At 39.5% G+C, this 21,628-nt stretch overlaps 2 protein-coding genes across 6 annotated transcripts; one reads left to right on the top strand and one right to left on the bottom strand.

The window, feature by feature from the left end:
* Positions 1 to 4,278: 4,278 nt before the first annotated feature.
* Positions 4,279 to 7,188, bottom strand: LOC147313157 (uncharacterized). 3 transcript variants are annotated; one of them, XM_086265119.1, is made up of 5 exons: positions 6,860 to 7,188; positions 5,997 to 6,092; positions 5,092 to 5,118; positions 4,834 to 5,000; positions 4,279 to 4,609 (listed from the first exon to the last, which is right to left on the bottom strand). In XM_086265119.1, exons 1-5 carry the CDS (start codon positions 6,900 to 6,902, stop codon positions 4,601 to 4,603), a joined length of 342 nt encoding a protein of 113 aa, XP_086121245.1. In that variant the 5' UTR covers positions 6,903 to 7,188; the 3' UTR covers positions 4,279 to 4,600. The 3 variants fall into 3 exon arrangements, with proteins under 3 accessions (XP_086121245.1, XP_086121244.1, XP_086121243.1); XM_086265118.1 differs by lacking the exon at positions 4,279 to 4,609 and having other exon boundaries at positions 4,655 to 5,000; positions 5,208 to 6,092; XM_086265117.1 differs by lacking the exon at positions 4,279 to 4,609 and having other exon boundaries at positions 4,655 to 5,000; positions 5,092 to 6,092.
* Positions 7,189 to 18,352: 11,164 nt separating this feature from the next.
* On the top strand, positions 18,353 to 21,225 carry LOC147313156 (uncharacterized). Of its 3 annotated transcripts, XM_086265116.1 has the most exons (5): positions 18,353 to 18,644; positions 19,412 to 19,507; positions 20,386 to 20,412; positions 20,504 to 20,670; positions 20,895 to 21,225. In XM_086265116.1, exons 1-5 carry the CDS (start codon positions 18,602 to 18,604, stop codon positions 20,901 to 20,903), a joined length of 342 nt encoding a protein of 113 aa, XP_086121242.1. In that variant the 5' UTR covers positions 18,353 to 18,601; the 3' UTR covers positions 20,904 to 21,225. The 3 variants fall into 3 exon arrangements, with proteins under 3 accessions (XP_086121242.1, XP_086121241.1, XP_086121240.1); XM_086265115.1 differs by lacking the exon at positions 20,895 to 21,225 and having other exon boundaries at positions 19,412 to 20,296; positions 20,504 to 20,594; XM_086265114.1 differs by lacking the exon at positions 20,895 to 21,225 and having other exon boundaries at positions 19,412 to 20,412; positions 20,504 to 20,625.
* Positions 21,226 to 21,628: the final 403 nt, after the last annotated feature.

Here is a 21,628-nt window from a genome sequence, read left to right as displayed (position 1 = left end):
TGAAAATGTGTTTTTGGGGTGTTTTGCAAAACTAACTTTCCTCAGTCACACACTTTTTTCCTTCAGTTAAAAAACTTGTAGATCTGGCATATTGATCGATCACAGGTTTGATAGCTTATCTCTGGACAGTCAGCTTAAAGAAGAATTTGCAAAGTTCATTGTATTTATTTAAGATCATTTTTGACAGCCACAGCTGTGACACATCAATGATTTTTATAAGATATTTATCACAGACTGACAGAACTACGAGAAACACCTTTTAGTTATCGTCCTTTTTAGTCGTCTGAAAAGTTCATATAAAAGCAGAGGTTTCTCTGTTTTAAAGACACAGAACATTTTTAAGACACAATCACACAAGTAGATATTTCAAGAAGACAGTGTAAACAAACATTTAGGGGCTGTGGTTTCACATGTTGCTCCACCTATCATGCGTTAGAGTCACCTTCCAGTAAGTTTCCAGGTCACTTACCCAGTATATGTACTCAGACTGGAACCAGTATGTTTGAGATTCATACAACCAGAAAACTGTCTCCTCTGTTTATTGTGTGAATTCACACTATTGAGATCCTGTTTCTCTTTAAACTTTATTCTACCTTATTCTAGTTGCTCCGACCTTTGCTGGTTAACTACTCCCTCCGTTTTCAGCCGATTTCCACCATTTAAACTTGAATCTGTTCTGCTCCCTGTGCTAATGCCAGCTGTATCTTTTGGTGGTCATACCTTTCATACTTTTTGAGATATTACAGTTTTTGCCCGTTGCTTGAACACTACAAACCCATGCTTAGACTAAAGTAACACAACTTGAAGCTTTTGTTACCATACCTCAAACACATGTACCCCTACCTTAAACAAAAGCGCTGCTTTGCACCCTAGTTGCAATTATGCAACACACTTACTCCTTTATGCAACACACATGGTCCTGCATGCTACACTCTATTTCATACATAAGACACTTTGTTCACAAAATGAAATTTCAGGGTGCCATTTGGAAAACACATGTACCCAAAATACAAAACACATCGGGTAATTGCAACCACTCAAATACACACCTGAAGGCACTTACTTGTAAAACTGAACACCAATTAGCCAACTACAAAAAGCCCTCAGTTTAGCCAATTCAAGAACTTTGCAAGCATGGATGGAGGGAGAGCAGGAGGAGGAGGAGCAGGTCGATGTCGAAGTCGAAGTCGAAGAGGCCATGCACGGACCCATATTTCTGATGATATAAGAGCAACTTTGGTGGACCATGTCATCAACCATGGCCTGACTATGAGGGAAGCTGGGCAGAGAGTCCACCCACATCTAAGCTGCTTCACAGTGGCATCTGTAATAAGAACATTCCGACTAGAAAACAGGTCTGTCTTCACCTCTCTACCTTCTACTCCACTCAGATGGTTTTTATAGCACTGTTCTACAGTATATACCATTACCATATCAAGTGTACAGGGTATTGCAGGGTGCTAAGGCTCCTTTTGCAGCCAAAGTGGTAGTTTCTGTGAAACATAGCATGATTACTTATATTGAAGTACAGTGTTGTACAGTGGATGACACAGTACATACAGTAAAGTACTGTAAGAAAAATAAGCAAAGCGATGACAATATGTGGTTGTATTTCTCTAGACTGACTCGAAGACCTTCTGGGGGAGGACGCCAACGCCTGTTCACACAACAGCAGGAACTTGCCGTTGTGGACCTAGTGAGGGCAGACAATGCCATCCGTCTCCACCAGCTACGAAAGCAAATACTTGCAGACAGGCAAGTGTTCAACAGCATAAACCATGTGAGCATCACCACCATCAGACGCATCTTGGGTAAACACAGCATCACCATGAAGCAGCTCTACAGAGTCCCATTTGAGAGGAACAGTGACAGGGTCAAAGGACTTTGAGCTGAATATGTACGGGTAAGTGTAACTGTCCTTTACATGTACAATACAGTATTGGTGAAATCCAGTAGCAGCTGAATATGTACCATATCAGTACCACATGGATCCATTCTGAGAGCTACACAGGTACCTGTGTGATGGGGTTCTGTATGTGTAGCACTGTAGTACAGTAATATGTTCTCTTGGCCATGGATGGAGCTGCACAGCCTCATGAATACATTTTCATTGATGAAGCTGGATTCGACCTGTGCAAAACAAGACGACGGGGTCGTAATGTCATTGGTCAAAGGCAATTGTGCACGTCCCAGGGCAGCGCAGGGGAAATGTCACATTGTGTGCCGCCATAAGCCTTCGAGGGCTTCTGCATCATCATGCAAAACTAGGTCCATACAACAGCCAACATATACTCACATTTCTAGATGCTCTCCATAACATAGTTGTACAGTACAGACCAGATCAGCCCAGGTTTGTTTCCATCAGGCTGCTCTGGTCCAGGCCTGGTTCTCCAACCACAACCAACTTGAAGTGGTATACTTGCCCCTTACTCACCATTTTTAAACCCTATACAGGAATTTTTTTCGGCTTGGAGATGGCGTGTATATGACCGCCAACCACATGCCCGCATGCCTCTTCTGCAGGCAATGGAACAGGCCTGCGGCGACATTCAGGTGACAGCAATCCATGGATGGTTTCGACATGCAAGAGGATATTTTCCCCGGTGCCTAGCGAGAGAAGACATTGCTTGCGATGTCGATGAGGTCCTGTGGCCAGACGCCAACAGACGGCGGGATCCATGAGCCCACGTATGCACAATTGTCATGATTTTTTGTGTTTACAGTATGGTGTTTTTTCTATTACTGTATTATGGTGTTTTTTGGGGGTTTTTTTTGCTTTCTCTGAATTCATGGTAAATGGCCTGCATTTGTATAGCGCTTTACTCAGTCCCTAAAGACCCCAAAGTGCTTTACACTACATTCAGTCATTCACCCATTCTCATGGTACTGCAATGTACAATACTGAGTAGGCCTATTTGTTGTTTTGGTTGTTTGAAAATGTGTCTCCTGAAAATATGCCTTCTGAATAAACAATGAAAGACTGCAGTGTTTTATATAAAGTAGACTAGTGTGCTCCCCCTGATCTGTAAGTGTTTGCATATGATGCAAGTATGTGTCATTTTGTCAACAGTTACATTTTGACAAAGGAATGTTAGGTTTTGACAGCAGAGTTTAGGTTTTGAGAGTTTCAATTTGGCACAGATGTGAATGGTATATTTCCCAGTGTTGTGTCGTGTGTACCCAGAGGTTGCCCTTTGTTACAAATTAAAGTCTACAAATCAATGACATCACACTGGCCTATGTTTATTCAGTCTATGATTACATGTCAGTGAGATCTTGGAGCTGCCAGCATGCAAAGCTGCAGCTTTAGAATTTAGGCTCTAATCCTTTTTTCCACCATTTTTTTTATTTTTCTTCTTCCTTTGTTTCTCAGACATGTGTGTTTTTTTTTTTTTTTTTGTTTTTTTTTTTTTTTTTTTTCTCCCATCATTTCCTCTTATTGTCCCTTTACATACTCTTTGCCTCGCTCCAGTCTACTGCCAGAGTTTCAGTATTTTATTCACTTAATAGCAGGACAGAATACCACGTGACTGTGGCCTTGTGTTATACCCTCTCTGCTGCAGTGATGCTGCAGACAAACACAAACATCGTGATCAGACATTTAAGAAAAGCCTCTTACAGATGAAGGTCTGTGTCTCTTGACCTAAACACATAATCAAGTTAAATCTAATTTATGTTCATCAGTGCCCCTCACACTGTAACTTAAAGTAATACATTTGTTACTGGTTAATTACAGAAGCACGTTTGTGAGCATAAAGATGTAAGCCTTGGACCATCGGGATGAAATGTGGTTGGGAAACTTAACAAGCATTGATAAAGCTTCATCAGTAGTTCGAACAATGCCTCAAAACCTTCGCTCACCACAGGTGGTTAGCAGACTGTGGTTGTACCATGCAGCCTAATAACATGCAGTAAATTGCAGGTTAAAGCAGTCTGCTTACACATTGTTAAACGAGGGAAGGGAACTAATGTGGCTGTCACATGACCCTTTTGTCCCATTTCATCCCAGCATTTGATTAAATTGCTGCTCACTACTTAAAACTGATCACATAAAACTATTTTTCTTCATCTTTTAATGATTACCAAAGTCTGTGAATCCCCAAATTGTTCAGTTGTTCTTTTTGCTCCCTATGAGGTCACTTTTACCATGTGACAAAAACAACACCCCACTGTACACACTTGAGCCACCAGCAACTTTATAAATCCCCAATAAAAAGCTGACAGGTTGCAATGATGTTCCAAATAACTTATTAAGAAAACAACTAAATACACAGAAAATATTATGAAAACTGGTTTATTTTATATCTCCTAGTTTGAAGTGAAGCAATAAAAACATGTATAAAACATCACAAACTGTAATATTATACAAATGCTTACGTCCTGCTGATGCAATGGAGACATCTTCCAGTGACAGTCTTCATCCGTGTGAGTGTGAGGAGGCTCCTAAACCCACCGACACAGAAGTGCATGTTCACAACTCCCTCTGTGCAGGTGGGGTCAGGGCCCTCCTCACCCTGGGTGAAGAGGGGTGGTGCTGTGGCCAGTCAGGTATGAAGTGCTGAGAGTGGATCTTTGGTCCTCTGTGCAGCTCTGTCCACTCTCAGCTGCCCTGCAAAGCAATAACACGAGAAAGACGTCATTTTAACACAAAACAGCATTTCCATTGTTGGTAGCTGCAGCATGTTGTTAAAATGCAATTTTAAACTCAACATATACACACAATAACTATAACTAAACTTAAACCTACAGTACTGTAGGACAATGATTTACACCAGCTATTGGAAGGATTTAGTCTTCAAGACAGTTTGTAGCCAATGTGAGGTGATAACTTACATAGCTGGAACACAGCACCACTCTCCAGTTTGTCATTTGGTCATCCATCCTTCTCATCGGGTTGGGGTAAGGCTGTCTTCTGGGTGGAGTATCTCTCTGTGTTAGCTCCGTCCTGGGCGTTGAGTGTCTGAAGTGCTGAATGCTGGGAGAGGACAAGTGTAAAGCACCTGAAGACAAAAAGACAAAGAGAAAAGCATGAATTCACAGATCACAGAGTTGTTCACTTTACTTTTCTTCTGTTATGTGTTTTTACCTTACCTCTGATCCCTGAGCCACAGGCTATACCTTATGTAAAAACAAGAGACTACAGTCAGTTCACGACATCATTTTAAACCTTTTCTACTTATTTGTGTTGACATTAAGTACGGACTTACCTTTGTCCTGCATGGTGAGCTAGAGCTTGAGAAAAAAATGTTAGTCATTTACAAACACTGCAAAGGCCAACTTAAACATTTAAAGCTTAAAAACAAGTTCTAACATAATCTAGTCAGAGTCGCTGTCATCAAGTGGAAGGTTAAAAGGCCTTTCCCAGAAGCGTCTGACACCAACAGAACCCGAGGATGTTGAAGGGCCATAAAACGTGTCATCACTTACCTTGCACCTCTTTGCACTTACCTCATCAGTGCAGGTGTCGTCTCCGCTTCTCTTTGCTGAGGAGGTGAGAGCTGAGGTTGAAGGAGAAGCTGAGAGAGTAGCGGAAGAAGGAGCAGGAGAGGAAGGAGCTGAGGGAGCAGGGGAGGAAGCAGCTAAGGGAGCAGGAGAGGAAGCAGCTGAGGGAGGAGCAGAGGAAGCAGGAGAAGCTAAAGGATCACCAACCGGGAAGAGTGGGGCGTTGGCCTGGCCGAAAGGCGGCATGGCGAACGGGGCAGCACCTGGAGCAATAGGATGTTGCCAATCGTGCCAAAACGGCTCTGGAGGGAGCTCCTGGATGAGAGGGGAATCAGCTCTCTCATCCATGGTGTCATACCCCGAGTCGTCACTAGGCCAATCGGCCCACTCTTCTGAGTTGTTCCAGTCAGAGGAATTGTCAGTGTCTTCACTCACCTCTTCGACGTCCTCAGGTATGTAGGGAGGGTACTCACCTTCCTCTTCACTGTCATCAGGATCCTGTGCTTCAGGAGAAGAGGGTGAGGATGGGAGAGGGATATACTCACCATACTCACCTTCACTGACACGCTCGGTATCAGAGTCATCCAGGATCCTGATGACCTCTGGAAGGCCTTCTTCTGCAGGACGCTCAACCACGTAGTCGAGACGACCTGTGAGGAAACAAGTTTAAAATAACATTAAGAATGTAATAAACATCAAGTGCTAAAGGAACAGAGCTACATCTGTTAGTTTGAGCAGACGATGAGAGAAAAGCATTTTAGGCTACATTTATGTCAGACTGAATGACACTTCTACTTGTTCATGCAAGCAAAAAACAGCTAAGTCAACTAAGTTCACATCATTAACTGCTATATAATAAGATATAGTAGTGGCATAACATAAGGATACCATTATTACTACTGTACTATGATTACTGTTTTCATATTCTTTTTTATATTCATTTATTTTTGTTATTTTTTATTATCATGTTTTGTAGCAGGGGAAAAGTTATAGTTTATTTCAATAAAGCCTTTGATCCAAGAAGAACAGGATGTTAGGAAGGGACCGGGATCTGGTGTGTTTACACCTGTGTGTTCTGACGTCATGACATGCTGAAGATGCTGTTACCACAGAGACTGATTTTGGGGCATTTTACAAATTTTAGTCCGTTAAGCTATTTTTAACCAAATCATTAAAAAAGTGTCAAATTTGAAGCCTTCAAATCAAAGTAACACCTTTTTTTTCAAATTCATACACCAGTCGTTAATAATTTCTACACCTCTCCCGGAAAATTTAAAGCATACAAACAATTTACGGGGAAAAATCTTGGAATAAGCATATTTTGATAACATTAAAACTTGATATTCACACTGGAACTTATTAAATTATTACAGTCATTTAGTAGCTCTTAAAATAACTGAAGAAATGTTAAAAGTACCTGCAGCGAAGTCCAGGGGGCTGTCGAGTCCACGACGAGCCATCTTCAGGCTTTGCTGTATGAAAAACAAGTACAAACAATCCAAAGATGAAGTACTTGTTGTGGCGAGCAAGTCAAATCCGCTTTCAGTAAATATTTTCCGAAAACTTAACTTTCCACAGGCTGAGGTTGGAGCAGGTCAAAACAAGTCCAATAGCAAGTGTAAAGGGACGAATGGAACCTTGTGCAGCATTTATATACCCTCCGCAGGCCATGGTTACGGTTGCCAACATTTTTCTTTTAAAAGCTAACAATAACTTAGCGTTCTCGCTACTCACTATGCTGTTAAACAGCTATATGTTAGCAATGACAACATTTAACAATGCTAGCCGTGCTGATTAGCCTTAGGATTGCTTGAGGTTGTTTCCAGCTCTAGTGGTCATAAGCGAACTTAGTTCTGTGCCAGCTTTTAGCACGAAAATCAATCTTGTAAAGCTCACTATTAAACTGACAAAGCCTTAGAGCCTAGAAACTATGATACTTACAACTGTGCTATGTTTGTCTCATAGCATATAGCAAGACCCCATAACTGACCTTTGACCTCTTCTCAAGATTAGATAATGCTATATAGAGCTATTTTAACACTATGTTTCTTACTGCCATTGTTTGACAACATATAAGCATAAAGGAAATGATATATGGAGATTCTAAATATCAGGTTATTATGACTTTATTATAAACTTTACAGTAACAGTTCAGAACTATTAAGCAAGCTTAGTTTTGGAAAAATCCCATTTGTGATCAAAACTTTTTACTTCATATTTATTACTAAATAATTCAATAAATTATACTCAAGTACTGAATAGTCACAAAAAATAGTAATTATGCTGAAAATTATGTTAAAGTGGTTTTCGACTGAGCATATAAACAAAAGCCTGGGAAAAAGTTCTGTTGAACAACACACATATGTTACCAATATTGTAGCCGGTGTTATTTAATAATTTGTTTTATTTTTGATACAATTTCAAACTTTATTAACCTTTTCAATAAAACAAAGTCTCAGATTTAATTATTCTGAAACTAAGTTTAAGCTTCCCAGAACGTTTTGTTGCAAGTTACATTACTGATATAAGAAATATAAAATGTTTGTATTGTTCACCCACAAGTGCAGTCTCTGGCTCAAACACAGAAGCTTGATATGTTTGGTTGTCAGTCCAGACATTCCTAAAGAAAGTTGTCCTTCTTCAGCTCCAGACCTTTCTAGATAAAAATGGCATTAGTGAAGTATTTCAGTCTGGTTTTAAAAACGCACCACAACACTGAAACTGCTCTTGTAAAAGTTTTTAATGACCTTTTAACTTTTCTGACTTGGGAGATTTTGCCATTTTAATACTGTTAGACCTCAGTGCTGCATTTGATGGGATTCTTATCGCTCGGCTTGAGCACTGTGTCAGAATCAAAGGGACTGCTTTGGAGTGGTTTAAATCTTACCTGTCCAACCAAAGTTTTTCTGTTAGATTGGGGGAAACATCGTCCTCAGAAGCCTCACTTTCTTGTGGGGTCCTCAAGGAGTCCAATCTTGGTCCAGTTCTCTTTTCTATTTATATGCTCCCCATGGGTTCAATTTTTTGAAAAACATGGGATCTCATTCCATTGCTATGCAGACAACTCACAGATTTACCTGCCACTGAAACGTGAATCTGTGAGTCGTCTGAAGGGTTTGCTAGATTGTTTGGAGGATGTTGAGGATGGCATGGATGGCTTTTAACTTCCTTAACCTAAATGAACAGAAAACAGAGGTGATTGTGTTTGGTCCCTGTGACCGCTGTGACTTTGGCCCTTTAGGAATTCATAATAATAATAATAAAAACCTTTGCAAGGAACCTAGGAGTGTTTTTTTTTTTACTCTAATCTAATGTTTGATAAACAGATTAATGCTGCCTTTGCTGTAACTGCTCCTAAGCTCCCTTCACGTCAGGACTTCCCCAACATTGGACACTTTTAACTGACCATTCATCCTCCTCTTTCTCTCATTTTTTACATTCATCAGGTCCTCAGAGTACTCGTTCCATCTTCCCAACACACTCTTTTCACTGTTTAGCACATTTCCATCTTTATCCATCTTACTCCACAAATAGTCTTTTCCTTCGGGGCCGACAAACTGACAACTTTCAACATAATCCATTTGATTTCCAGCTTCAAACTCGACGGACACTCTCTTCACCCTGAAACAGCATTCATGAAATCTTCCTTCAAGATTACAACTACTTGATTTACAGTGGAGTGAAAAAGTCTTTGGCTTCTTCCTTATTTCCTTTTTTTGTATGTTTTTCACATGTGAAAGTTTCAGATCAATAAACAAATTTAAATATGAGGCTATTTAAAAAAAACAAACATCAATCATCCAAACAATTTATTCAAAAAATGGAATTTTGAAACAAGTGAGCTGTAAATACAAAATTGCAGTTGCACTAAAACACATTTTTGCATTGTCCAACTTTCTTATCTCTCGTCTGCTCTCACAGTGAGTCACACACATTTGTATTTACAGAGCACACTTTGACAAGTAGTCTAAACTCTGGGTGAAGTGTGTGATCACACCGAGTCCCAGCTGGTTTGAGGAGCAGACTGAGTCTCTGCAGGGTTTAAACTCAGTCCCTGGAAAACAGACACAGTCCAGTTATATCTGGATGAAAACTGTCTCTGTGAAGGCAGTTTTGTTTTTGTTAACACTCCCTCAGAGAGGGACAGCTGGTTCATGTTTATTTAATCCCATTATCCAAAGACACTTCTACATCATCATCCACAGTTATGGGTCAATGACAATATCAAATAACAAGATCAGAATAACAACCTTAGGATTATTGAGATTTGTACTTACTGTGGTTTCATCCATCTGAGTTTTGTTCCCTAAAATGAGAGAAGAAAGTCAATTTCAGTTTTGTTTTAAAATTCAAAATCATTCAATCTTAAATGTACCTTTATGTCTTGTCCTTATATTGACTGTTGCAGCAGTTATTAAAAGCGCTGCTAATCCCACAGAGACAACAATGAACCTCAAAGAAACAAAAAATCTGTCAAACACAAAAAATGTGATAATTAAAATTATTTGGTTGCAGTTTTCTGTTCTGTGTAAATTCCTTTCTTTTAAAAATGTAACAGCATTTTATTAATAAATGTGCAAATTTCTGTGATATGATTTGTATTTAAAAGTATTTATATACAAAGTTAAAGTGAGTTTTCATTTGCATATCATTTCAAAAGCTCAAATAAATTTAAAATAAACAGATATTTATGCAACCAGCTTAATCTTCAGTCCTGCTTTTGAAGGACTCTTCATTGTTGGGGTTGTTTCTGATTTTGTGCTTATTTCAGTTTTTCTGGCTGGATTCTTTGTTGTTTTTGTGTCACCTGAATAAATGAAAAAGTAAAAGCACAAAAGTTTTTCATGTTTCTCATCTGATGTAAACATGAGAAACAATATTCTACTTTCACACTTGAAATATTTAAGTAAATGTTTGATGTGATTTTACTTATATTACAGTTTTTGCCCACTGCTTGAACACATTTTGCAAAACCCCGCTCGCTGTGCCAAAACTGTACACACAAGTACACATGACACAACACTGGGAAATATACCATTCACATCTGTGCCAAATTGGAACTCTACTCCCAAAACCTAAACTCTGCTGTCAAAACCTAACATTCCTTTGTCAAAATGTAACTCTGTTGACAAAATGACACATACCTGCAACATATGCAAACACTCACAGATCAGGGGGAACACACTAGTCTGCTGTACATAAAACACTGCAGTCCTTGATTCCCATTGTTTATTCAGAAGGCACATTTACAGGAGACACATTTCCAAACAACCATAAACGCAAATAGACCTACTCAATACTGTACATTGCAGTACCATGAATACAGGTACAGCAAATAAAACAACAACAACACAATAGTACTGCAATAGAAAAAACACTATACTGTAAACACAAAAAACCATGACAATTGTGCATAAGTGGGCTCATGGATCCCGCCGTCTGTTGGGGTCTGGCCACAGGACCTCATCAACATCGCAAGCAATGTCCTCTCCCGCTAGGCACCGGGGTAAATATCCTCTTGCTCTCCCTCCATCCATGCTTGCAAAGTTCTTGGAATGGCTACGCTGAGGGCTTTTTGTAGTTGGCTAATTGGTGTTCGGTTTTGCAAGTAGGTGCCTTCAGGTGTGTATTTGAGTGGTTGCAATTACCCGATGTGTTTTGTATTTTGGATACATGTGTTTTCCGAATGGCACCCTGAGATTTCATTTTGTGAGCGAAGTGTCTTATGTATGAAATAGAGTGTAGCATGCAGGACCATGTGTGTTGCATGAGGGAGTAGGTGTGTTGCATAATTGGTACTGGGGTGCAAAGCAGCGCTTTTGTTTAAGGTAGGGGTACATGTGTTTGAGGTATGGTAACAACAGCTTCACGTTGTGTTACTTTAGTCTAAGCATGGGTTTATAGTGTTCAAGCAACGGGCAAAAACTGTATTGTCTGTTTGTCTCTGTTTGTCTCTGTTTCCCCTGCGAAAGACTGGCGACCTCTCTGGGTTGTACCCCTCCTCTCGCCCTATGATAGCTGGGATAGGCTCCAGCTCCTCTGTGACCCTGGTAAAGATAAGCGGAAGATAATAAATATATGGAGTATGTTGATGTGGTGGAGGAGGTACAAGTATCTGGGCATCCACATCTGGCCATTTTCTCTAACAGGCTGATTCAGTTCCACTGTCACAAAGACTGAAACAAAAAGCATTTCATACCCCACATGTGATCACCTTCTATTATAAGCTACAACAACAATAATAATAATCATCATCATCATCATCATCATCTCATCATTGTTGTCCATGTATCTTCTCGTCTTCACTGCGTAGGCAGATCCTGAAGTTTCCTACGCTACGCTACACCAAAACCACGAATACAGTTTTTTTAATTGGTTTGGCGCAGTTTTCACAAGCAACTGGTACATTTTCAAAACTCTTAGTACTTATATCACAACAGATCATCAAAAGTGCACCTTTTTCAAACATTTCAGCATATTTTCAATTGTGTTAGTACAATACACATAATGACAAAATATCATTTTCACTACACAAAATAAGTGTTTCATCTAAATAAATGTTTCGTTCACAGTTACTGCCTTTCATAATGTTGTCACTATAAAATTTTTGATTTGCATCTCTTATCATTCAGTTTACAGTTTTTTCTGAATGCTTAAACCCTAACTGTGATTCCTGTAGCACAATCTCTAAAACTATTCAGACTTATAGCAAAACCACTCACTGAGTTTGCAAAACTAAAAGCACAAAAACTGCTTTGCACTCAGTTTGCAATTTTGTAACACACACTTTGCAAAACTGTAGGCACAATTCACTGCACAACACTCAATTACCAAATTTCCAACACACTCCTAGCAAAGTATACACATGTATGGCTATCATTAACACTATTTTGCCAACTGTCTGGCACACTTTCACATGTCAAAACTTTTTTAGATAATTAGTTCACTTTGCAATCAGCCTAAGCACTATAATACAGGTAAGCTGTGTGTGCGGAGTACAATGGAGGGAGCAGAAAGAGTGAGAAGTAGAGGAGGCCGAGGAAGAGGACGTGGAGGTGAAGAAGTAGGATGAAGAGGACGACAAGGACAAGGAGGAGCAAGAGGAAGACGAGGAGGGGGGAGAGGAAGATGAGGGGGGGGAGAGGAAGGGTAGGAAGAGTAAGAAATAGAATTGTAGAGCTACAATAGTGGACCATGTAATCAACTATGGAATGACCCTGAGGGTAGCTGGCCAACGGGTCCAGCCTAACTCGAGCCGCTACACTGTAGCAAGTACCATAAGGACATCTTGAAATGAGAATCGGTTAGTACAGTCACTTCGCACAAAGATTTGTAGCACTGCCATATGCCAATGAGAAACACACCAATACCATTGATGTAAAAATACTGAAATTGTTACTTTACAGAATTGCTAGATGACCAGATGCTGGGGGCAGAGGAAGCATGTTCACTGCAGACCAAGTAACCCATATAGTCATTATGGCGATTGCAAATAATCCTATACTTGGAAATGAACACTTGTGTTTGTTTTGATGTGTTTGAATAAACACCAGTACTTGAAGTTTGGATCCCTCTATGCTTATGGATCTATGACAGAAGTATGAGCTCAAACTGACATAGCCTACCTTGTGCACAGAGAAAGCAAAAGCCAGATGTGTTTTATATTCATACCATCAGTGTGCAGTTGGCGCATTGTGTGCTTAGTAGATGATGGCTTGTGTGTACTGTTTGATACGGAAACACCATTTTTATGAAGGTGTGAAGAGTTAATCTAGCTGTGTTTGCTTTTGCAAGAGAACTACAATGTTTGATTATTAGGTGACAGGTTTTCTTATTTGTGTGAAGAGTTTTGCAAAATTAGCCAATAGTTACAAAAAATGTGCTTAAGCAATCGGAAAAAACTGTAATACATTTTTCTGTCATTTAATTCAACCGATCTTAATGTTTAATCAATGAATCATTCATTATGTCCATGGATTTTCAACTTGACTGATTGTTGTCTGGTCATTTGTAAGTTCCTTTTAAGAGGAACAATGTCCAGGTGAAACAACTGCGTTCAGAATATATTCAGGTACAACACTAAACTGGCATGCAATTACTGTAACAGAGGGTGATGGAGCTGGACGCTGCTGTGAATCATCACAAGTATATTTTTGTTGATGAGGCCGCTTTCAATCTAGCAAAAACTAGACACAGAGGACGTAACCTTATTGGGCTACCATCCACGTCCCTGGACAACGTGGGGGGAACATCTCATGTGTGCAGCTATATCTGAAGATGGTGTGGTAGGCTGTAGACCAGTTCTAGGGTCATACAACACTGAACACCTGATTTTTTTTTTTTAAATGAACTGGAGCAGGCCTGTCAGGGAGAAGACATCGTCTATGTTGTTGTGTGGGACAATGTCAGCTTCCACCATGCACAGCTGGTTCAGGAATGGTTTCAAACACACCATATTCCCCTTTCCTCAACCCAATTGAGAAATTCTTCTCTACATGGTGGTGGAAGGTGTATGATCGCCATCCCCATGAGCATTTCTCCCTTCTTCAAGCCATGTGTGGAGCTTGTGGTGATATAACTGCTGAGCAATGTCAAGCCTGGATTCGTCTTGCCAGGAGATTTTTCCCACGGTGCCTGAACAACGAAGACATCCACTGGGATGTTGATGAAAACTTATGGCCCAATGTTAATGACCGGCTTGATTAATTGTATAAAAGTGATAAAAAATAAAATAAAAAATATATTGTGCTTATGTAAATGACTTGTTGTTTTTTCTCCCTTTTTCGTGTGTGTGTGTGTATATGTGTATATATATATATATATGAATATATTTTTTATTTTTTTTATTTTTTATTTTTTTTGTTATGCCTGAACATAAGTGTAATACTTGCTGTGTAAAGTTTTACAGTTCAGTTACACTCATTCATCACCAAGGACAATTTGAAACGCTTACCTTGTATTATTTGCTCCTGAATGAAATGATTGGTAAAAGTACTACGTTGAAAAAAGATCTTACTGTTTTGTTTGGGTGAGTAAAGCAAATGTTCTCAGTATATATCACAATGATCATATGTTCTGCAACAATGATTAAGTGGAATGAAAATATGTGCAAATACAATGAACTCATGACATCAGATTTGAAAGAATGACTAGTGGTGTTACAAATGTGATCAAATGTGAGTTTTGTACTGAGAGATTTGAAAATGCACACTTTAGTTGTGAAAATAGTACCAAACCAATTAAAAAAAACTGTAAAGTTCAGGTAAGGTTTTGTCTTTGTGTATTATTTATTTATTTACTATATTTATATTTATGTATTTATTTACTCAGTAACATCAGTAACGAGAGCTCACAGAGAGCACAACCCTCTCTGAAGGTCAAGGGCTATACATCAGCTATTACACCATGCAGAGTTTTTATGGATTGTTTATGCTGATGTGAGCATAGTTAACTGAGTCCTCCTGCAGCAATCATGTGAGTAACTACAAAACATTTGATGGGCGACTTGTTAACTGCAAAACAGAACTTCATAGACGTTGGTGGAGAGGCTGAGCATGGGCAAACAAAGAATCCATCATATTTGATCCACAATTTCTTTGAAAGTAAAAATAATGTATTGAACACAGAAGCATGTGATCTCTAAGCGCCCTTCCACTACTTCCATCGAACCGCTTATCCACTTCAGGGTCACAGTGTTATGTCACTTTTCCAGGTTCGTGGTGATGATGAAGGTGATGCAGTGACCTACAGCACTGTGAAGGCTCATTCCTCTTCTGCTGCAGCCACTGCTGATCCCAGCAGCCTCTACTCTACTCTCAGTTTCCCAGTCACATAGTTCAAGTTAACAAAAAGGACTCGCATTTAAGTTAAAGACTAATTTTGTGTTTGCATGCAACAGATTGATAGCGACGTGCTAATTATCATAAACTATTAGATAGATACCATTATTATAACAAACATTTGGTTTCAAATCCAGAAGCACGTCTTTATATCCTCCATTAAAACTATATAAATAAATGTAAATAGAAACTTTATTTTCTTTATGAAATCAGACCAGTGTGTTTCCAGAATGTGATCACTGGAGGGCAACTTGCATGTGACAAATAAAGTTCTGATTGATTGATTGAAGTGTGAATATCTAAATGTACCCACATAAGCCTTGTAAAGATATTAAAGATATAGTTATACATTTATATTTTACAAAAACATTTCCGCTAACATTTGTACATTATTAACATATTTGCAACTTAACAACAAAAAGTTGTTCCTGGTTAGTTCAGCAGAAGACATGTGGAGGTTAAATGTCATTTAAACCCTGCTTACACTTGCTGTTCACTTTAATTTAGCTTCAGTTTTTTATTTCCTGTTTTACTTTGAAGTTTACTTTTCTTTCATGTCTCGCATTAGTCCTACTTTTTATTCTGTTATTTCTCAATCTGCCCATATTGTCTTCATCTGTGTTTATCCTAAACCTCAACTAGTCCTCGATGTATATAAAGTCCTGTCCTCCTTTATCTTTCCCTGATCATTTGTTGGATCTTGTGATTCGGGTTTCTTCTTTAAGTTTTGTTTAGTTCCTTCCACATTCAGTTCTCAATTTTGTTTTCGTTACATTTTAATTTGAGCAATTTTTAAGTCTGCTGTTTTCCATTTTATTTCTGCACATAAATAAACATTCATATTTGTAAACCATTTCTTTATTAATATTATTTTTTATTACAAAGTTATACTACTAATCTCTTCTCACTATTACAACTAGCATGAAAACCACCTGACGTTCTGTAAGTCTCTGTTATCCCAATAGAAAAGCTCTGATACGTATAAGAATTTTCTCAAAGAACTTCTAAATACCCTCTTGGTTTTACAGCTTGACTTGATGAGCAATAACACTGTGATGGAAAATGTCTTTATTCTATGTATTCATAACATATTTTAACAGTAGAAGAATATAAGGGGCACCTTTGGGGGTGGGAGGTATGCCCCCCACACCTCCACCAGTGACGGCCAGAAAGGGCACCTTTTGCACGTATGAGGACGCACACATGCACACTGATGCACGCGCGTTCGCTCATCTGAAAAAGTGGCACTTCCGGGCCACGCGGTCCCCACTGCGCACGCTCTATGGCCTCCATATTAATGATCAATGATAACTGAAGAGGAAGCTTGAACCCTGGCTCTGGACATTTTCATGACAGTGGCAGTGCAGACATCTGCATGTTTTTTTCCATCATAAAGACTGTGATATGAAGCATCATCAAAGTGTCACTTCAGTAATGCTGCTGAGAGAAAGAAGTGTTCACTCGTGTTTTTTAATAGGTGACTTAAAACACCAAACTCTAATTTCAGGGGTTTATTTTAAGTTTAAAGAATATAACAGCTGGTAAGACAGCTGGTTTAGTCACTGTGAATGTTAAAGGAGATTTGTTAAACCATTGCTTAATGGCCCGTTAAGCAATGGTTTAACAAATTTGCAGTGCAAGTCACTCTTTACTAACACATTGTAGATCAGTTTATCTACAATGACACATGATTTTTGAAGTTTTGTGTGTGAGGGTTTAGTCTCTCACACCTTACCCTTTCCTCTCCAGTATCACAACAGTATGACTCCAAAGTACGGTTCAGTAAACAAACAAGGACTCTAAAGTCAGAACAGAAAGATGCAGTTGGAAGATAATTGATTGTGTTTTTATGACGTGTAGTAAACTATACCCCTCTTCTTCTTCTATGTTGTTGTTCTTGTGTGTGTGTGTGTGTGTGTGTGTGTGTGTGTGTGTGTGTATACCTTAGAAGTCAAAGTATACTAATACTTTTGTAAGTATTAGTCATACTTACAAAAACATTAAGCGTCTTCCCCCACCCTCAAAGACAGACAAAAAAAGGTTTTTGCACGTACCACTTTTCCACGACACCACACAGCCAGCCTGAATGCATTTTAGATGCATCCTGAAGCGAAATCAGTTTAGTTGCAAAACTCATTGACAAACCAATGGCCATTTTTTTCAATTTCCATTAGTCTAACTACAATACTGAAGATATAAACCTTTGTGGATCCTTGAGCTGTTAAATGAGCTTTGAAGTATTAAAATAATTTACATAGTGAGAAACTTGTTCTTAATCAAGTGGCCAATTTAGACATGACCTTTGCCAGTACTGAGTCAGGATGAGCTCACAACCAATCATCCGTAACTACAACGACAAGATCCAAACAAGACATTAAATTATGTTACTAAAAATTCTGAAATAATTTGTGGGTATTACAGTTTTTTCTGAATGCTTAAACCCTAACTGTGATTCTTATAGCACAATTTCTAAAACTATTGATACTTATAGCAAAACCACTCACTGAGTTTGCAAAACTAAGAGCACAAACACTGCTTTGCACTCAGTTTGCAATTTTGTAACACACACTTTGCAAACCTGTAGCTACAATTCACTGCACAGCACTCTTTTTGCAGAACTGTAAACACAACTCACTGCTTTACACTCAATTTCCAAATGATCAATGCACTCCTAGCAAAGTATACACATGTATGGCTATCATTAACACTATTTTGCCAACTGTCTGGCACACTTTCACATGTCAAAACTTTTTTAGATAATTAGTTCACTTTGCAATCAGCCTAAGCACTATAATACAGGTAAGCTGTGTGTGCGGAGTACAATGGAGGGAGCAGAAAGAGTGAGAAGTAGAGGAGGCCGAGGAAGAAGACGTGGAGGTGAAGAAGTAGGATGAAGAGGACGACAAGGACAAGGAGGACCAAGACGAAGACGAGGAGGAGGGAGAGGAGGATGAGGAGGGGGGATAGGAAGGGTAAGAAGGCTAATCAGCACGGCTAGCATTGTTAAATGTTGTCATTGCTAACATATAGCTGTTTAACAGCATAGTGAGTAGCGAGAACGCTAAGTTATTGTTAGCTTTTAAAAGAAAAATGTTGGCAACCGTAACCATGGCCTGCGGAGGGTATATAAATGCTGCACAAGGTTCCATTCGTCCCTTTACACTTGCTATTGGACTTGTTTTGACCTGCTCCAACCTCAGCCTGTGGAAAGTTAAGTTTTCGGGAAAATATTTACTGAAAGCGGATTTGACTTGCTCGCCACAACAAGTACTTCATCTTTGGATTGTTTGTACTTGTTTTTCATACAGCAAAGCCTGAAGATGGCTCGTCGTGGACTCGACAGCCCCCTGGACTTCGCTGCAGGTACTTTTAACATTTCTTCAGTTATTTTAAGAGCTACTAAATGACTGTAATAATTTAATAAGTTCCAGTGTGAATATCAAGTTTTAATGTTATCAAAATATGCTTATTCCAAGATTTTTCCCCGTAAATTGTTTGTATGCTTTAAATTTTCCGGGAGAGGTGTAGAAATTATTAACGACTGGTGTATGAATTTGAAAAAAAAGGTGTTACTTTGATTTGAAGGCTTCAAATTTGACACTTTTTTAATGATTTGGTTAAAAATAGCTTAACGGACTAAAATTTGTAAAATGCCCCAAAATCAGTCTCTGTGGTAACAGCATCTTCAGCATGTCATGACGTCAGAACACACAGGTGTAAACACACCAGATCCCGGTCCCTTCCTAACATCCTGTTCTTCTTGGATCAAAGGCTTTATTGAAATAAACTATAACTTTTCCCCTGCTACAAAACATGATAATAAAAAATAACAAAAATAAATGAATATAAAAAAGAATATGAAAACAGTAATCATAGTACAGTAGTAATAATGGTATCCTTATGTTATGCCACTACTATATCTTATTATATAGCAGTTAATGATGTGAACTTAGTTGACTTAGCTGTTTTTTGCTTGCATGAACAAGTAGAAGTGTCATTCAGTCTGACATAAATGTAGCCTAAAATGCTTTTCTCTCATCACCTGCTCAAACTAACAGATGTAGCTCTGTTCCTTTAGCACTTGATGTTTATTACATTCTTAATGTTATTTTAAACTTGTTTCCTCACAGGTCGTCTCGACTACGTGGTTGAGCGTCCTGCAGAAGAAGGCCTTCCAGAGGTCATCAGGATCCTGGATGACTCTGATACCGAGCGTGTCAGTGAAGGTGAGTATGGTGAGTATATCCCTCTCCCATCCTCACCCTCTTCTCCTGAAGCACAGGATCCTGATGACAGTGAAGAGGAAGGTGAGTACCCTCCCTACATACCTGAGGACGTCGAAGAGGTGAGTGAAGACACTGACAATTCCTCTGACTGGAACAACTCAGAAGAGTGGGCCGATTGGCCTAGTGACGACTCGGGGTATGACACCATGGATGAGAGAGCTGATTCCCCTCTCATCCAGGAGCTCCCTCCAGAGCCGTTTTGGCACGATTGGCAACATCCTATTGCTCCAGGTGCTGCCCCGTTCGCCATGCCGCCTTTCGGCCAGGCCAACGCCCCACTCTTCCCGGTTGGTGATCCTTTAGCTTCTCCTGCTTCCTCTGCTCCTCCCTCAGCTGCTTCCTCTCCTGCTCCCTTAGCTGCTTCCTCCCCTGCTCCCTCAGCTCCTTCCTCTCCTGCTCCTTCTTCCGCTACTCTCTCAGCTTCTCCTTCAACCTCAGCTCTCACCTCCTCAGCAAAGAGAAGCGGAGACGACACCTGCACTGATGAGGTAAGTGCAAAGAGGTGCAAGGTAAGTGATGACACGTTTTATGGCCCTTCAACATCCTCGGGTTCTGTTGGTGTCAGACGCTTCTGGGAAAGGCCTTTTAACCTTCCACTTGATGACAGCGACTCTGACTAGATTATGTTAGAACTTGTTTTTAAGCTTTAAATGTTTAAGTTGGCCTTTGCAGTGTTTGTAAATGACTAACATTTTTTTCTCAAGCTCTAGCTCACCATGCAGGACAAAGGTAAGTCCGTACTTAATGTCAACACAAATAAGTAGAAAAGGTTTAAAATGATGTCGTGAACTGACTGTAGTCTCTTGTTTTTACATAAGGTATAGCCTGTGGCTCAGGGATCAGAGGTAAGGTAAAAACACATAACAGAAGAAAAGTAAAGTGAACAACTCTGTGATCTGTGAATTCATGCTTTTCTCTTTGTCTTTTTGTCTTCAGGTGCTTTACACTTGTCCTCTCCCAGCATTCAGCACTTCAGACACTCAACGCCCAGGACGGAGCTAACACAGAGAGATACTCCACCCAGAAGACAGCCTTACCCCAACCCGATGAGAAGGATGGATGACCAAATGACAAACTGGAGAGTGGTGCTGTGTTCCAGCTATGTAAGTTATCACCTCACATTGGCTACAAACTGTCTTGAAGACTAAATCCTTCCAATAGCTGGTGTAAATCATCGTCCTACAGTACTGTAGGTTTAAGTTTAGTTATAGTTATTGTGTGTATATGTTGAGTTTAAAATTGCATTTTAACAACATGCTGCAGCTACCAACAATGGAAATGCTGTTTTGTGTTAAAATGACGTCTTTCTCGTGTTATTGCTTTGCAGGGCAGCTGAGAGTGGACAGAGCTGCACAGAGGACCAAAGATCCACTCTCAGCACTTCATACCTGACTGGCCACAGCACCACCCCTCTTCACCCAGGGTGAGGAGGGCCCTGACCCCACCTGCACAGAGGGAGTTGTGAACATGCACTTCTGTGTCGGTGGGTTTAGGAGCCTCCTCACACTCACACGGATGAAGACTGTCACTGGAAGATGTCTCCATTGCATCAGCAGGACGTAAGCATTTGTATAATATTACAGTTTGTGATGTTTTATACATGTTTTTATTGCTTCACTTCAAACTAGGAGATATAAAATAAACCAGTTTTCATAATATTTTCTGTGTATTTAGTTGTTTTCTTAATAAGTTATTTGGAACATCATTGCAACCTGTCAGCTTTTTATTGGGGATTTATAAAGTTGCTGGTGGCTCAAGTGTGTACAGTGGGGTGTTGTTTTTGTCACATGGTAAAAGTGACCTCATAGGGAGCAAAAAGAACAACTGAACAATTTGGGGATTCACAGACTTTGGTAATCATTAAAAGATGAAGAAAAATAGTTTTATGTGATCAGTTTTAAGTAGTGAGCAGCAATTTAATCAAATGCTGGGATGAAATGGGACAAAAGGGTCATGTGACAGCCACATTAGTTCCCTTCCCTCGTTTAACAATGTGTAAGCAGACTGCTTTAACCTGCAATTTACTGCATGTTATTAGGCTGCATGGTACAACCACAGTCT

Source organism: Aulonocara sp. 'chitande type north' Nkhata Bay, linkage group LG15 (assembly GCF_057382095.1).
Source record: "Aulonocara sp. 'chitande type north' Nkhata Bay isolate Kocher_YH1m ecotype deep benthic linkage group LG15, A_spYH_male_GT1.1, whole genome shotgun sequence".
Taxonomy (NCBI): Eukaryota; Metazoa; Chordata; class Actinopteri; order Cichliformes; family Cichlidae; genus Aulonocara; species Aulonocara sp. 'chitande type north' Nkhata Bay.
The sequence above is the reverse complement of the archived record's forward strand: the minus strand, read 5'-3'. Positions and strand labels throughout refer to the sequence as shown.

What these genes read in the sequence shown, in the direction of transcription:
- LOC147313156 (XM_086265114.1), top strand. Translation starts at nt 18,602, where the DNA reads ATGGCTCGTCGTGGACTCGACAGCCCCCTGGACTTCGCTGCAG. An exon ending in CCCCCTGGACTTCGCTGCAG is followed by an intron (nt 18,645 to 19,411) that starts GTACTTTTAACA and finishes GTTTCCTCACAG; the next exon opens with GTCGTCTCGACTACGTGGTT.
- LOC147313157 (XM_086265117.1), bottom strand. Translation starts at nt 6,902, where the DNA reads ATGGCTCGTCGTGGACTCGACAGCCCCCTGGACTTCGCTGCAG. An exon ending in CCCCCTGGACTTCGCTGCAG is followed by an intron (nt 6,093 to 6,859) that starts GTACTTTTAACA and finishes GTTTCCTCACAG; the next exon opens with GTCGTCTCGACTACGTGGTT.